Source organism: Oncorhynchus nerka, linkage group LG22 (genome assembly GCF_034236695.1).
Source record: "Oncorhynchus nerka isolate Pitt River linkage group LG22, Oner_Uvic_2.0, whole genome shotgun sequence".
Classification (NCBI taxonomy): domain Eukaryota; kingdom Metazoa; phylum Chordata; class Actinopteri; order Salmoniformes; family Salmonidae; genus Oncorhynchus; species Oncorhynchus nerka.
In genome coordinates this window covers 94,688,046-94,705,438 of record NC_088417.1, presented here as the reverse complement: position 1 = coordinate 94,705,438, position 17,393 = coordinate 94,688,046, and the positions used below count along the sequence as shown (strand labels likewise).

The window sequence follows — 17,393 nt, the reverse complement described above, 5'->3', positions numbered from 1 at the left end:
GAGGATATACAGAGAGAGTATAGAGGATATACAGAGAGAGTATAGAGGATATACAGAGAGAGTATACAGAGAGAATATACAGAGAGAGTATAGATAGGATATACAGAGAGAGTATAGAGGATATACAGAGAGAGTATAGAGGATATACAGAGAGTATAGAGGATATACAGAGAGAGTATAGAGGATATACAGAGAGAGTATAGAGGATATACAGAGAGTATAGAGGATATACAGAGAGTATAGAGGATATACAGAGAGTATAGAGGATATACAGAGAGTATAGAGGATATACAGAGAGTATAGAGGATATACAGAGAGAGTATAGAGGATATACAGAGAGTATAGAGGATATACAGAGAGAGTATAGAGGATATACAGAGAGAGTATAGAGGATATACAGAGAGAGTATAGAGGATATACAGAGAGTATAGAGGATATACAGAGAGAGTATGCAGAGGATATACAGAGAGAGTAGAGGATATACAGAGAGAGTATAGAGGATATACAGAGAGAGTATAGAGGATATACAGAGAGTATAGAGGATATACAGAGAGAGAGATATACAGAGAGAGTATAGAGGATATACAGAGAGTATAGAGGATATACAGAGAGTAGATATACAGAGAGTATAGAGGATATACAGAGAGAGTATAGAGGATATACAGAGAGAGTATAGAGGATATACAGAGAGAGTATAGAGGATATACAGAGAGAGTATAGAGGATATACAGAGAGTATAGAGGATATACAGAGAGTATAGAGGATATACAGAGAGAGTATAGAGGATATACAGAGAGAGTATAGAGGATATACAGAGAGTATAGAGGATATACAGAGAGTATAGAGGATATACAGAGAGTATAGAGGATATACAGAGAGTATAGAGGATATACAGAGAGTATAGAGGATATACAGAGAGTATAGAGGATATACAGAGAGTATAGAGGATATACAGAGAGAGTATAGAGGATATACAGAGAGAGTATAGAGGATATACAGAGAGTATAGAGGATATACAGAGAGTATAGAGGATATACAGAGAGAGTATAGAGGATATACAGAGAGTATAGAGGATATACAGAGAGATATAGAGATATACAGAGAGTATAGAGGATATACAGAGAGAGTATAGAGGATATACAGAGAGAGTATAGAGGATATACAGAGAGAGTATAGAGGATATACAGAGAGTATAGAGGATATACAGAGAGAGTATAGAGGATATACAGAGAGAGTATAGAGGATATACAGAGAGAGTATAGAGGATATACAGAGAGAGTATACAGATATACAGAGAGATATAGAGGATATATATACAGAGTATAGAGATATACAGAGAGAGTATAGAGGATATACAGAGAGAGTATAGAGGATATACAGAGAGAGTATAGAGGATATACAGAGAGAGAGAGATATACAGAGAGAGTATAGAGGATATACAGAGAGTATAGAGGATATACAGAGAGAGTATAGAGAATATACAGAGAGTATAGAGGATATACAGAGAGAGTATAGAGGATATACAGAGAGTATAGAGGATATACAGAGAGAGAGTATACAGAGAGTATAGAGGATATACAGAGAGAGTATAGAGGATATACAGAGAGAGTATAGAGGATATACAGAGAGAGTATAGTATACAGAGAGTATAGAGGATATACAGAGAGAGTATAGAGGATATACAGAGAGAGTATAGAGGATATACAGAGAGAGTATAGAGGATATACAGAGAGAGTATAGAGGATATACAGAGAGTATAGAGGATATACAGAGAGTATAGAGGATATACAGAGAGAGTATAGAGGATATACAGAGAGAGTATAGAGGATATAGAGGATATACAGAGAGTATAGAGGATATACAGAGAGAGTATAGAGGATATACAGAGAGAGTATAGAGGATATACAGAGAGAGTATAGAGGATATACAGAGAGTATAGAGGATATACAGAGAGAGTATAGAGGATATACAGAGAGAGTATAGAGGATATACAGAGAGTATAGAGGATATACAGAGAGTATAGAGGATATACAGAGAGTAGATATAGAGGATATACAGAGAGAGTATAGAGGATATACAGAGAGAGTATACAGAGGTATAGAGGATATACAGAGAGAGTATAGAGGATATACAGAGAGAGAGTATAGAGGATATACAGAGAGAGTATAGAGGATATACAGAGAGACAGAGAGAGTATACAGAGAGTATAGAGGATATACAGAGAGAGTATAGAGGATATACAGAGAGAGTATAGAGGATATACAGAGAGAGTATAGAGGATATACAGAGAGAGAGTATAGAGATATACAGAGAGTATAGAGGATATACAGAGAGTATAGAGGATATACAGAGAGAGTATAGAGGATATACAGAGAGTATAGAGGATATACAGAGAGTATATACAGAGAGAGTATAGAGATATACAGAGAGTATAGAGGATATACAGAGAGAGTATAGAGGATATACAGAGAGAGTATAGAGGATATACAGAGAGAGTATAGAGGATATACAGAGAGTATAGAGGATATACAGAGTATAGAGATATACAGAGAGAGTATAGAGGAGAGAGTATAGAGTATAGAGGAGATATACAGAGAGTATAGAGGATATAGAGAGAGTATAGAGGATATACAGAGAGTATAGAGGATATACAGAGAGAGTATAGAGGATATACAGAGAGTATAGAGGATATACAGAGAGTATAGAGGATATACAGAGAGAGTATAGAGGATATACAGAGAGTATAGAGGATATACAGAGAGAGTATAGAGGATATACAGAGAGTATAGAGGATATACAGAGAGAGTATAGAGGATATACAGAGAGTATAGAGGATATACAGAGAGAGTATAGAGGATATACAGAGAGAGTATAGAGGATATACAGAGAGAGTATAGAGGATATACAGAGAGAGTATAGAGGATATACAGAGAGTATAGAGGATATACAGAGAGAGTATAGAGGATATACAGAGAGAGTATAGAGGATATACAGAGAGAGTATAGAGGATATACAGAGAGTATAGAGGATATACAGAGAGAGTATAGAGGATATACAGAGAGAGTATAGAGGATATACAGAGAGAGTATAGAGGATATACAGAGAGAGTATAGAGGATATACAGAGAGAGTATAGAGGATATACAGAGAGAGTATAGAGGATATACAGAGAGTATAGAGGATATACAGAGAGTATATATACAGAGAGTATAGAGGATATACAGAGAGAGTATAGAGGATATACAGAGAGTATAGAGGATATACAGAGAGTATAGAGGATATACAGAGAGAGTATAGAGGATATACAGAGAGAGTATAGAGGATATACAGAGAGAGAGTATACAGAGAGAGGATATACAGAGAGTATAGAGGATATACAGAGAGTATAGAGGATATACAGAGAGAGTATAGAGGATATACAGAGAGAGTATAGAGGATATACAGAGAGAGTATAGAGGATATACAGAGAGTATAGAGGATATACAGAGAGAGTATAGAGGATATACAGAGAGAGTATAGAGGATATACAGAGAGTATAGAGGATATACAGAGAGAGTATAGAGGATATACAGAGAGAGTATAGAGGATATACAGAGAGAGTATAGAGGATATACAGAGAGTATAGAGGATATACAGAGAGAGTATACAGAATATACAGAGAGTATAGAGGATATACAGAGAGAGTATAGAGGATATACAGAGAGTATAGAGGATATACAGAGAGAGTATAGAGGAGAGAGAGTATAGAGGATATACAGAGAGAGTATAGAGGATATACAGAGAGTATAGAGGATATATAGAGAGAGTATAGAGATATACAGAGAGATATAGAGGATATACAGAGAGAGTATAGAGGATATACAGAGAGAGTATAGAGGATATACAGAGAGTATAGAGGATATACAGAGAGTATAGAGGATATACAGAGAGAGTATAGAGGATATACAGAGAGAGTATAGAGGATATACAGAGAGTATAGAGGATATACAGAGAGTATAGAGGATATACAGAGAGAGTATAGAGGATATACAGAGAGAGTATAGAGGATATACAGAGAGTATAGAGGATATACAGAGAGTATAGAGGATATACAGAGAGAGTATAGAGGATATACAGAGAGTATAGAGGATATACAGAGAGTATAGAGGATATACAGAGAGAGTATAGAGGATATACAGAGAGAGTATAGAGGATATACAGAGAGTATAGAGGATATACAGAGAGAGTATAGAGGATATACAGAGAGAGTATAGAGGATATACAGAGAGAGTATAGAGGATATACAGAGAGAGTATAGAGGATATACAGAGAGAGTATAGAGGATATACAGAGAGAGTATAGAGGATATACAGAGAGAGTTCCAAAATAGCTTGAGAATAGAGAAAAAAATGGTTTAAAAAATTGGACTGGTAAAAAAAAATTGGACTGTAGTAAAAAAGGTCATAAAAAGTATGGCATGCCTGAATGTTTATTCTTCAGGTTATCACTGAGCAGACAAATACTCCCAAAATATGGCCCTTGTGTCTGCTCTTCTGTGGTCATTGACATTAGCATCTGTCTGTCCCCCCTTTTCAGTCCAGCCACACACACCAGAGAACGTGACGGTAGGGGTGTTGGAGGACAAAGATGGTCCCTTCCTCAGGGTGTCATGGGAACCGCCCCGTAAGGCCGACACACGTTCCGGCTGGATCACCCTCATCTATGAGCTCAGGGTCAAACTGGAGGAGGCGGAGGAGTGGGAGGTACTTAAACACAAATAGCATTTTTGCCACAGAAACCACAAGCTAGAACATTCAAAACGTTCACAATAGCAACCACAATCATGAAGTGATGCCTTTGCAGCTACACTGAAGAAGAGGAAGTGATGTGGTTAGAAATGATTTATTGGGAGCGGACAGTTGGTAACCTCTAAGCCAGGGATCCTCAATCCTGCTCTTAAAGAACTGCTGTACCAGTTTGTGCTCAGCAGTGAACACTTGTCTCGCTAATCAAGTTGTTGAGGCTAGTGTGATGAAGGCATGAAGCTCAGCCGGGATATAGAGCTGGAGTATACTGCGGGTCTCGAGGATCACCGTTTTCTAAGCTACATCAAGTATTATCTACACCAGGGTCTCCTGGGTGGCGCTGTGGTCTAAGGTAGTGCTAGCTGTACCACCAGAGGTTCTGGGTTCGAGTCCAGGCTCAGTCGCAGCCGGCCGCGACCTGGAAGTCCATGAGGCGAAGCACAATTGGCCCAGCGTCGTCCGGGTTAGGGAGGGTTTGGCCGGCAGGGATATCCTTGTCTCATCGCGCACTAGCGACTCCTGTGGCGGGCTGGGCACAGTGCACGCTGACCAGGTCGCCAGGTGTATTTACCAGGCTTTCCTAACTTTGTTTATTTTTACAATTTGCGATTGTTTATACCGATCTAAAATGACGCATACATCCCATGATGCTTTGGGCTAGAAACAAGCAGTAAAATGCCAGAGGAAGACGCAACACTGACTTCATTTGTTTTCCATATTCATGATTATTATTGTTGTTATTATTATTTGTATTATTATTATCAGTAAATAGCCTACCTGATAGATGTTGTTAAACTATGTATGGACATTTTGGGACATTTTTGTTGTAAAAGTGGGGGGAGAAAAAGGTTGGAAGCCCCTGATCTACACTGAGGTAGCAGTTAGCCTTTCTATGCACAAACCAGTCATCTGCCCTACAGCTACAATGCTAGACTGGCCAATGTCTTTATCAAGGGACCTGTTAAATAATGATTAAATATACTTCCCTAGTTAAAGATTGGTCATTATTGCTGAGCTATATGAATAATCAACCAGTTAGACCAAAACACAAAGCCATCACGGATCGTTCAGGGAAAGTTCCTGGAAACCTTTTAAAGCCAGACGATCAAAGTTAACATTAACTATGTAACCCTTATATCATTACTCAGAAAAGGGTCAGGTCTGTTTCTTAGAAAGTTAATGCAGGAAGTAAAATCAATCCCCATGTCCTGTGTGGCAAAGGTGGAGGGTTTAATTCCCACAGGGGTAACATACACACACTAGAAATGTATGCATTGCACTGCTTTGGATAAAAGTGTAGGTTTATTAAAGTACTCATGAAAGCGTCACATCAATACCCTTGTGGTTATTCACAATCTGTAATATTATCTTGTGTGTCTTTTCCCTAACAGGAGCACCGCGCAGGCCAGCAGAAAATGTTCAACATCTTCAGCCTGCACTCTGGTGGTGTCTACATGGCGCAGGTCCGTTGTAAGCCAGACCACGGCTTCTGGAGCGAGTGGAGCACCGCCAGCTATGTCATAGTTCCAGACTGTAAGTCTGCCAACCACGCCTCTATACTTGTCATAGTTTTATATAATGTCTAGACAGCACCGCAGTCACTAATCTGCTGTGCTGCTTCCAGCCTCTTGGAGGAGTGTATGTGATGTCTGTCAGGTTGTAAAAAAAAGAAGAAGAAACATTTCTCTTTCAAAAGAAGTTGTATTCTAATGTTATTTTCTTGTTGTGTTGACAGACATCCCCCGGGAACGATCCATGTGGATCCTGATAGCCGTCTTCTCTGCCTTCATCTTCTTGATTCTCACATGGATTATCACCTTGAACAGAAGCAGGTACAAAGAACCTTCTGAAGTCACGGTCATGAGATCAATCAATGAAGAAGCTGCTTGCATAGCAACAGTACTCTCCGTTCATGAACAGCTCACTCACTTAGTCACTCTCTCTCCCCCTCTAGTGTGAAGCACTGTCTACTACCTCCCGTTCCTGGACCTAAAATAAAAGGATTTGATCAACAGCTTCTCAAGGTAAAGTGATTTTATTAGTTCATTCAACGTCTCTCAGGGTTAAGTGATTCCACCGTCTAATTATCCTTTCCACTAAACCTCTTTGCTCTGTCTACAGAAGGGCAAGCCAGAAGAGGTATTCAACTCCCTGGTAGTCCAAAGTTTCCCTCCGAGGTCTACTGACTACGAGGATCTGCTGGTGGAATACCTGGAAGTGTACGTCAACGAGAAACAGGAACTGATGCCGGAGGGAAAAGACCTCCAAGATGTTGGCTGCCTCAAGTCCAAGAGCCAGTCGGACAACGACTCGGGCCGGGGCAGCTGTGACAGCCACACCTTGCTGATGGAGAAGTGTGGAGGTGTGGAGTCCAAGGACGAGTCGAGCTACGAGGAACCCGAGCTACTGCAAGGCCAGGCGGGGTCTTGGGAGAGGCTGGAGAGGGGAGACAGCCAGGTGGTGGACACCCCAGATTCATCAGATGGGAGGGTTAAGACCTGGCCATTAGTCTTCTCCCCGTCGATCCATGGATCCTCCGACAACCACCACTATGGTACACTTGAGATGCCCAAGCAGCACAGCACAAGTGAGATAACATACAGCGTCCCAGATCATCTCTTCGCCACATCCACCTCCTTTCCCCACCACCACCACCCAGAGTACAGAGACAGCCTGGGAGAGTACAGCGAGTACCGTCGGAGCAGATCCCCATCCACTGGAGTTGCATACCACTGGGAGGCCCAGCACCACCCCCAGGCCCACAGCAACTTCAATATCCGCAATCTGGAGCGCCAGAAAGAAGCCACGGGGCTTGGGCTGCCCCCCTCCCGGTCCATGGAGTACGTAGAGGTCCAGAAAGTGAACCAGGAGAACCAGCTGGTCCTGAAGCCCCTCTCCAGCCACGGCCGGGACCCCTTCCAGGTGCAGTTCGGCAGGGCCGGGGTGGACTACAGTAAAGTCAACGGGGTGAACAATGACAACGTGCTCTTGCTGCAGAGGCAGAGGGAGATGGCTGAGGCTGGGCAGTACTGTGACTACCGGGAGAAGGAGGGGGCTGAGGCTGAGAGATATCCCACACAGCAGCAGGGCAAGACGACCAAAGATGGACCTGTAGCTACCCAGCTCCAGGAGAGCACGTGCCTGACCACCAGCGGCTATGTGGACACTGCCCCCACGATGCCCACCTTCTAGACTAATCTACCCTGCATGAGGGTCTGAAAGACAGTCTGTGTGCTAAACTCCCTGCTCCTCCTGTAGTCACGAGCTGGGTTGTGACGTCACACAGTTAGACAGTCTGTGTGCTAAACTCCCTGCTCCTCCTGTAGTCATGAGCTGGGTTGTGACGTCACACAGTTAGACAGTCTGTGTGCTAAACTCCCTGCTCCTCCTGTAGTCACGAGCTGGTTTGTGACGTCACACAGTTAGACAGTCTGTGTGCTAAACTCCCTGCTCCTCCTGTAGTCACGAGCTGGGTTGTGACGTCACACAGTTAGACAGTCTGTGTGCTAAACTCCCTGCTCCTCCTGTAGTCACGAGCTGGGTTGTGACGTCACACAGTTAGACAGTCTGTGTGCTAAACTCCCTGCTCCTCCAGTCACGAGCTGGTTTTGTGACGTCACACAGTTAGACAGTCTGTGTGCTAAACTCCCTGCTCCTCCTGTAGTCACAGTGACGTCACACAGTTCAGTGTGCTAAACTCCCTGCTCCTCCTGTAGTCACGAGCTGGTTTGTGTGACGTCACACAGTTAGACAGTCTGTGTGCTAAACTCCCTGCTCCTCCTGTAGTCACGAGCTGGTTTGTGTTCACACAGTTAGACAGTCTGTGTGCTAAACTCCCTGCTCCTCCTGTAGTCACAGCTGGTCTCACACAGTTAGACAGTCTGTGTGCTAAACTCCCTGCTCCTCCTGTAGTCACGAGCTGGTTTGTGACATCACACAGTTAGACAGTCTGTGTGCTAAACTCCCTGCTCCTCCTGTAGTCATGAGCTGGGTTGTGACGTCACACAGTTAGACAGTCTGTGTGCTAAACTCCCTGCTCCTCCTGTAGTCACGAGCTGGGTTGTGACGTCACACAGTTAGACAGTTTCCTATTGTGACTCTCCCTTCTGTCAGTCTCCAGCTCAGCACAGGAGTTTTGTACATTGAGGATGCCTGGATGGATAGTTCTGTGGAGAATCAAAAACGGTTCTCTCGAAGGCTAAGCTAACCTCCCAAAAACTTACAAACACTTTGAGATAGTGAGGAGAGTTTCTGTCAGAGGCGGAACCAAAACCCTTTAGCTCACTCACAAACTGTTAAAGAACCACCTATATATGTGTACTTCATGCAAGAACCGATGGAAAACAGTTTTATGCTTCAGAATCCACAGACCGAATAGCTATATATTTATTTTTTTATTATACATGATTATTCATGATAATGAATGTATTTGATCATAATGGTGAAAAATTAAATTGTATGCTAATGATTTCTTATTTCAGCTCTGTTGTCTCTATATGTAATGAAAATTTAAACTCTACTGATTTCCAAAAGATACTACTGCAGACTATTTCCTCAACCGACTTGCAAAGGATACCTTTCTGTGGACAGATAATATGCGGGTGTAATGTGAAATGATTCTTGTAGAACCACGACTGGGGAAACCTCTAAATGAATCTAAATGTATTATTCGGACTTTGATAAATGTGTCTAGTCTCAGAGAGATACTGTACCAGCGGATGATTCAGTTTTTTGGTTTAGAAAACGTTTTTCTATTATCTGTAAGTACAATTTTGTATTAAAGAAAATAAAAAAGTACAAAGAGAAAAGCACAACAAAAAGAAATACAGGGATATTTTTCCATACAGAGTTTATTTTGGTGTAGGTACATACAGATTCATTACTATATTGATTATTTGTTCAATCAAGTATATTGATGATTTGTTCTGTGAATTAAAATGCTGCTCATTAAAGATGTAATATAGACAAATCAAGTATTATGTATTACTTCTTCTAGATTATTCCCATGAATTGACTTCTAAATTAGCCTCGGAAGTCATTATTAGACAATAGAACCATAACTGCAATGACTTTATAAAAAGACAGACACACATTAGTCTTCAATGCACCATCTGACATGTTCTATAGAGGAGCATGAAGGAAAACACATATCCTGTCTTACATCTCTAATATATCTCTAATATATTGCTAGGTGCTTTTCAGTGTGGACAGTATTAAAATACAACTCCGGTACCAAAACACTACTACAAACAAGCTACAATGTGAAATCGCATTCAGGCTCTTCCTGGTTGGATTTTTATCTGGGTTTCGCCTGTAACATCAGTTCTGTGGCACTCACAGACAATATCTTTGCAGTTTTGGAAACGTCAGAGTGTTTTCTTTCCAAAGCTGTCAATGATATGCATAGTCGAGCATCTTGTCGTGACAAAATATCTTGTTTAAAACGGGAACGTTTTTCATCCAAAAATGTTAATAGCGTCCCTTAATGCTTAACTGGTTAAAGAGCTCAAATCTCCCATAATGCCGCGCTGACATTCGACGGCTAGCTGGACTGCGACTTAAGACAAGACATGTTAGCTATCAACATCAATACTTTTTTAGCACTCTGTAACAACGATTAAACTAATGATGGGACAATTGACACCGGAGTGGCGGTGCAGTTTTAAAGCATCGATCCGACACAATGTACCGATGCTCGTTTCAAAGTAACGATATCACATGATCAATGAAGTCTGAAGCTTTGTTTGATCACATGCTTTTTCAACCCGTGTGTTGCAAAATGCGAGATCCCACTGATTTCGCCGTGGTTCCATTTCTTCGATTCCAAATTGTGTTCAAACACGGAACTCTCCTTGACACCGTATTTACAATTTAGCTAGGATTTTTTTCATGGGACATCACCTGAACGGTAGCTCAGCAGGTAGAGTAGACAGGGAGGGGACAGGAAATTGGGTCGAATCCCTGCGGAAGCTTATATATACACTGCTCAAAAAAATAAAGGGAACACTTAAACAACAGAATGTAACTCCAAGTCAGTCACACTTCTGTGAGATCAAACTGTCCACTTAGGAAGCAACACTGATTGACAATAAATTTCACATGCTGTTGTGCAAATGGAATAGACAACAGGTGGAAATTATAGGAAATTAGCAAGACACCCCCAATAAAGGAGTGGTTCTGCAGGTGGGGACCACAGACCACTTCTCAGTTCCTATGCTTCCTGGCTGATGTTTTGGTCACTTTTGAATGCTGGCGGTGCTTTCACTCTAGTGGTAGCATGAGACGGAGTCTACAACCCACACAAGTGACTCAGGTAGTGCAGCTCATCCAGGATGACACATCAATGCGAGCTGTGGCAAGAAGGTTTGCTGTGTCTGTCAGCGTAGTGTCCAGAGCATGGAGGCGCTACCAGGAGACAGGCCAGTACATCAGGAGATGTGGAGGAGGCCGTAGGAGGGCAACAACCTAGCAGCAGGACCGCTACCTCCGCCTTTGTGCAAGGAAGAGCAGGAGGAGCACTGCCAGAGCCCTGCAAAATGACCTCCAGCAGGCCACAAATGTGCATGTGTCTGCTCAAACGGTCAGAAACAGACTCCATGAGGGTGGTATGAGGGCCCGACGTCCACAGGTGAGGGTTGTGCTTACAGCCCAACACCGTGCAGGACGTTTTTCATTTGCCAGAGAACACCAAGATTGGCAAATTCGCCACTGGCGCCCTGTGCTCTTCACAGATGAAAGCAGGTACACACTGAGCACATGTGACAGATGTGACAGTCTGGAGACGCCGTGGAGAACGTTCTGCTGCCTGCAATCCTCCAGCATGACCGGTTTGGCGGTGGGTCAGTCATGGTGTGGGGTGGCATTTCTTTGGGGGAGGCCGCACAGCCCTCCATGTGCTCGCCAGAAGTAGCCTGACTGCCATTAGGTACCGAGATGAGATCCTCAGACCCCTTGTGAGACCATATGCTGGTGCGGTTGGCCCTGGGTTCCTCCTTATGCAAGACAATGCTAGACCTCATGTGGCTGGAGTGTGTCAGCAGTTCCTGCAAGAGGAAGGCATTGATGCTATGGACTGGCCCGCCCGTTCCCCAGACCTGAATCCAATTGAGCACATCTTGGACATCATGTCTCGCTCCATTCTTTAGTCCAGGTCTGGGAGGATATCCTTCAGGAGACCATCTGCCACCTGATCAGGAGCATGCCCAAGCATTGTAGGGAGGTCATACAGGCACATGGAGGCCACACACACTACTGAGCCTCATTTTGACTTGTTTTAAGGACATTACATCAAAATTGGATCAGCCTGTAGTGTGGTTTTCCACTTTAATTTTGAGTGTGACTCCAAATCCAGACCCCCATGGGTTGCTAAATTTGATTTCCATTGATAATTTTTGTGTGATTTTGTTGTCAGCACATTCAACTATGTAAAGAAAAAGTATTGAATAAGAATATTTCATTCATTCAGATCTAGGATGTGTTATTTTAGTGTTCCCTTTATTTTTTTGAGCAGTGTATATTTTAACACACTTTCTGCACATTGTTGATCCGTGTTGTTCAATGAATATCCAAACTTAAACAATTAAGGCGGATAATCATTTCGACTGCATTAATACATTTTTCTTATGTTGTCCACAAGGTAAAATGAATGAACAGAGAGGTGGGGCTTGCAAGAGGATACGTATGCTAACTGTTTTCAAAATAAAAGCTGTGTGACTCTGACATTACCTGACCATTGCTCCAGCTAACTAGCTTTTGCCAGGTTAGTTATAAATAATAATAATAACAAGTAACGTTAGTTAGCTAGCTGACTGCCTTCCTTCAATGCTTGGTGGCTTTATAGACAGGGAGGTTATATTAAAGAGTTGATGTCTGCGTCCCGGGCAAATCGAATTATCAAAATAATAAAGTCCCCCTCATAATCCATCAATTTAAGATAGATTTAAGATAACAGACAACAGTTATTTTGCATGGGCTGCATCTCAATCCACTGCATCCTTCCTCATCTGCAATGAAAGGAGAGAGCTAGAGTGGTATTTGTCAGACCATGAGACATCCTGAAAATCGGTCTTCTCACGAAAAAACGCCTGTAGCGTCCAAACGGTTTGTCCTACAAACCCCTCTATGGAAAGATGAGACTCTCATGAACATAATGGTATTTTCCGTATTGCTCTACGACCCCCACATGTGTCACAGGACTTGTCTGCTGTCGGTACATCCGATCTTCCAACTACTGTCTGTAGCGTCTGAACCATTTGGGCTACACACTAATATGTTAAGATGGCGCCGAAGAGGATAGCTGACGTTTTACATGCTCCTAACCAACTGTGCTATTTTGTTCGTTTTTTATTTTGTTCGTAACTTATTTTTTTACTTATTTTGTACATAATGACTTCTGGACATCAAAACAGCGATTACTCACCGCAAACTGGAAGAAGCTTTTTCCTTTAACGATTCTGGCGAGAAGGATATACTGCTTTCCCGGGAACAGGCCCAAATCCCCATTATTTGGCTGAAAATCTGTAGGCGAGCGAGTAAACTCCCACTGCCATCCGTTCTACTGGCTAACGTGCAATCATTGGAAAATAAAATTGATGACCTACAATTAAGATTATCCTACCAACGGGACATTAAAAACTGTACAATCTTATGTTTCACCAAGTCGTGGATGAACGACAACACGGATAATATAGAGCGGGATTTTCCATGCACTGGCAGAATAGAGAAGAAGCTACATCTGGTAAGACGGGGGGTGGGGGTGTGTCTTTTTGTCAATAACAGCTGGTGCACGATGTCTAATAAGTAAAGACGTCTTGAGGTATTACTCGCTTGAGGTAGAGTACCTTATGATATGCTGTAGACCACACTATCTACCAAGAGAGTTCTCATCTATATAATTCATAGCCATCTATTTACCACCACAGACCGGTACTGGCACTAAGACTGCACTCAATGAGCTGTATAAGGCCATAAACAAACAACAAAATGCTCATCCAGAAGTGGCGCTCCTAGTGGCCAGGGACATTAATGCAGGCAAACTTAAATCAGTTTTACCTCATTTTTACCAGCATGTCACGTGTGCAACCAGAGGGAAAAAAACTCTAGACCACCTTTACTCCACACACAGAGATGCATACAAAGCTCTCCCCCGCGCTCCAATTGGCAAATCAGACCATAATTCTATCCTCCTGATTCCTGCTTACAAGCACAAACTAAAGCAGGAAGTACCAGTGACTCGCTCAATACGGAAGTGGTCAGATGACGCGGATGCTACGCTACAGGACTGTTTTGCTAGCACAGACTGGAATATGTTCAGGATTCATCCAATGGCATTGAGGAATACACCACCTCAGTCATCAATAAGTGCATCGACAACTTCATCCCCACAGTGACCGTATGTACATATCCCAACTAGAAGCCATGGATTTCAGGCAACATCCGCATCGAGCTAGAGGCTAGAGCTGACTCTTTCAAGGAGCCGGACACTAACGCTTATAAGAAGTCTCGCTATGCCCTCAGATGAAACATCAAACAGGAAAAGTGTCAATACAGGATTAAGATTGAACCCTACTACACCGACTCTAACGCTTGTCAGGTGTGGCAGGGCTTGAAAACTATTACGGACTACAAATGGAAACCCAGACGCGAGCTTCCCAGTGACAAGAGCCTTCCAGATGAGCTAAATGCCTTTTATGCTCGTTTCGAGACAAGCAACACTGAAGCATGCACGAGAGCACCAGCTTTTCTGGATGACTATGTGATAATGCTCTCGGTAGCCGATGTGAGCAATGCCTTTAAACAGGTCAACATTCACAAAGCCGCTGGGCCAGACGGATTACCAGGACGTGTACTAAATAGCATGCGCGGACCAACTGGCAAGTGTCTTCACTCATTTTCAACTTCTCCCTGATCGAGTCTGTAATACCTACATGCTTCAAGCAGACCATGATAGTCAAATCAAATCAAAGTTTATTTGTCACGTGCATGTAGCTAAAAAATATACAGACACCAGTTACAACAGGTGCAGACCAGTTACTCATGCTTATTGAAATGTACATGTAGCTATACAGACAGTTAACCAGTAGTGTACAAAAAATGCTTATTGTGTATGTGTGTGTGTAGGTAAGTATAAAAAATTAAACAAGAGTAAAAAGACAGTTTTGAAAATAAGAGTAGCAAGGCTATATACAGACAGTTACCATGCTTATTGAGGTAGTAGTTACAGTTCATGCTTATTGAGGTAGTATGTACATGTAGATATGGTTAAAGTGACTATGCATATATGATGAACAGAGAGTAGCAGTAGTGTAAAAAGAGGGGTTGGCGGGTGGTGGGACTCAATGCAGATAGCCTGGTTGGTTAGCCAATGTGCGGGAGCACTGGTTGGTCAGCCCAATTGAGGTAGTATGTACATGAATGTATAGTTATAGTGACTATGCATATAAGATAAACAGAGAGTAGCAGCAGCAAAAAGAGGGGTTGGGGGGGGAACACAATCCATTTGGTTACCTGTTCAGGAGTCTAATGGCTTGGGGGTAAAAACTGTTGAGAAGCCCTTTTGTCCCAGACTTGGCACTCTGGTACCGCTTGCCATGCGGTAGTAGAGAGAACAGTCTATGACTGGGGTGGCTGGGGTCTTTGACAATTTTCAGGGCCTTCCTCTGACACCGCCTGGATTAGAGGTCCTGGATGGCAGGCAGCTTTGCCCCAATGATGTACTGGGCCGTACGCACTACCCTCTGAAGTGCCTTGCGGTCGGAGGCTGTGATGCAACCGGTCAGGATGCTCTCGATGTTACAGATGTAGAATATTTTGAGGATCTGAGGATCCATGCCAAATCTTTTTAGTTTCCTGAGGGGGAATAGGCTTTGTCGTGCCCTCTTTACGACTGTCTTGGTGTGTTTGGACCCTTCTAGTTTGTTGTTTATGTGGACACCAAGGAATTTGAAGCTCTCAACCTGCTCCACTACAGCCCTGTCGATGAGCATGGGGACGTGCTCGGTGCTCTTTTTCCTGTAGTCCACAATCATCTCCTTAGTCTTGGTTCCATTCAGGGATAGGTTGTTATTCTGGCACCACCCGGCCAGGTCTCTGACCTCCTCCTATAGGCTGTCTCGTCATTGTCGGTGATCAGGCCTACCACTGTTGTGTCGTCTGCAAACTTAATGATGGTGTTGGAGTCGTGCCTGGCCATGCAGTCGTGGCTGAACAGGGAGTACAGGAGGGGACTGAGCACGCACCCCTGGGGAGCTCCAGTGTTGAGGGTCAGCGTGGCAGATGTGTTGCTACCTACCCTCACCACCTGGGGGCGGCCCGTCAGTAAGTCCAGGATCCAGTTGCAGAGGGAGGTGTTTAGCCCCAGGTTCCTTAGCTTAGTGATGAGCTTTGAGGGTACTATGGTGTTGAATGCTGAGCTGTAGTCAAAGAATAGCATTCATTACACATTCATTACGAATTCGACAATCACAAAAAGGGGACTTCAAATAGGGAAGTTCAAGGGAACTGTAGGCTACTGTTCAGATGGGTTAAATATAAATTGAAATCTGGATACTGACTGTGGGTCTATAACCTCTCACATAGCCTTAATATTAACTCCTGCAGAATTAAGCATTTCTTGCAGAAAAATGATACACCAAACCAAATGTAGGAAAAATGTTGAATCGAAAACAGGCGTGGAGAAATTGGATTTCTTTCAGCGTGTTGAGAGAACGTGAACACTCAGATACCTTCTCTAGAGGTGCTATCTTTATCAGCATCATAAAATATGCATCCAAGACGAACTTGGTCGTTTTCACAGCATTCTATTTCCTTACAACCGGTCAAATTGATGTTAGTTGGAAATCTTGCACAGAAAATCTTTCCCTTTTTTGTTGTTGTTGTTGTATTTTCTCCCCCGGTCTCTAAACATCTTTGTTCCGGGAAAGAAGACAGAGAAAACTTACTGACTTACCAAAATATAAATGCAACATGTAAAGTATTGGTCCCATGTTTAATGCGCTGAAATAAAAGATCCCAGAAATGTTCCATACACACAAAAAGCGTATTTCTCTCAAATCTCTTGCACAAATTTGTTTACATCCCTGTTAGTGAGAATTTCTCCTTTGCCAAGATAATCCATCCACCTGACAGGTGTGGCTTATCAAGAAGCCAATTAAACAGCATGATCACTACACAGGTGCACCTTGTGCTAGAGACAATAAAAAGGCCCCTCTAAACTGTGCAGTTTTGTCACACAAAAATCAAATCTAATTTGATTTGTCACATACACATGGTTAGCAGATGTTAATGCGAGTGTAGCGAAATGCTTGTGCTTCTAGTTCCGACAATGCAGTAATAACCAACAAGTAATCTAGCTAACAATTCCAAAACTACTACCTTATAGACACAAGCCACAGATGTCAAGTTTTGAGGGAGCGTGCAATTGGCATGCTGACAGCAGGAATGTCCACTATAGAGCAGTTGCCTGAGAATTTTAATGTTATTTTCTCTTCCATAAACCGCCACCAACGGCGTTTAGAGCGAGGTTTGCTGATGTCAACGTTGTGAACAGAGGGCCCCATGGTGGCTGTGGGGTTATGGTATGGGCAGGTATAAACTACACACAATGAACTGC

At 42.7% G+C, this 17,393-nt stretch overlaps 1 protein-coding gene across 2 annotated transcripts in view; it reads left to right on the top strand.

The window, feature by feature from the left end:
- The window catches only part of prlra (prolactin receptor a), a 36,669-nt gene extending 28,296 nt beyond the window's left edge, over positions 1 to 8,373 (top strand). For both annotated transcript variants that reach the window (XM_065007593.1, XM_065007594.1), the window contains exons 5-9: positions 4,575 to 4,741; positions 6,175 to 6,316; positions 6,519 to 6,615; positions 6,738 to 6,807; positions 6,905 to 8,373. In XM_065007593.1, the coding sequence (XP_064863665.1) occupies positions 4,575 to 4,741; positions 6,175 to 6,316; positions 6,519 to 6,615; positions 6,738 to 6,807; positions 6,905 to 7,975 (1,547 nt within the window). In that variant the 3' untranslated portion in view covers positions 7,976 to 8,373. The remainder of the gene's footprint in view (positions 1 to 4,574; positions 4,742 to 6,174; positions 6,317 to 6,518; positions 6,616 to 6,737; positions 6,808 to 6,904) is intronic.
- Positions 8,374 to 17,393: the final 9,020 nt, after the last annotated feature.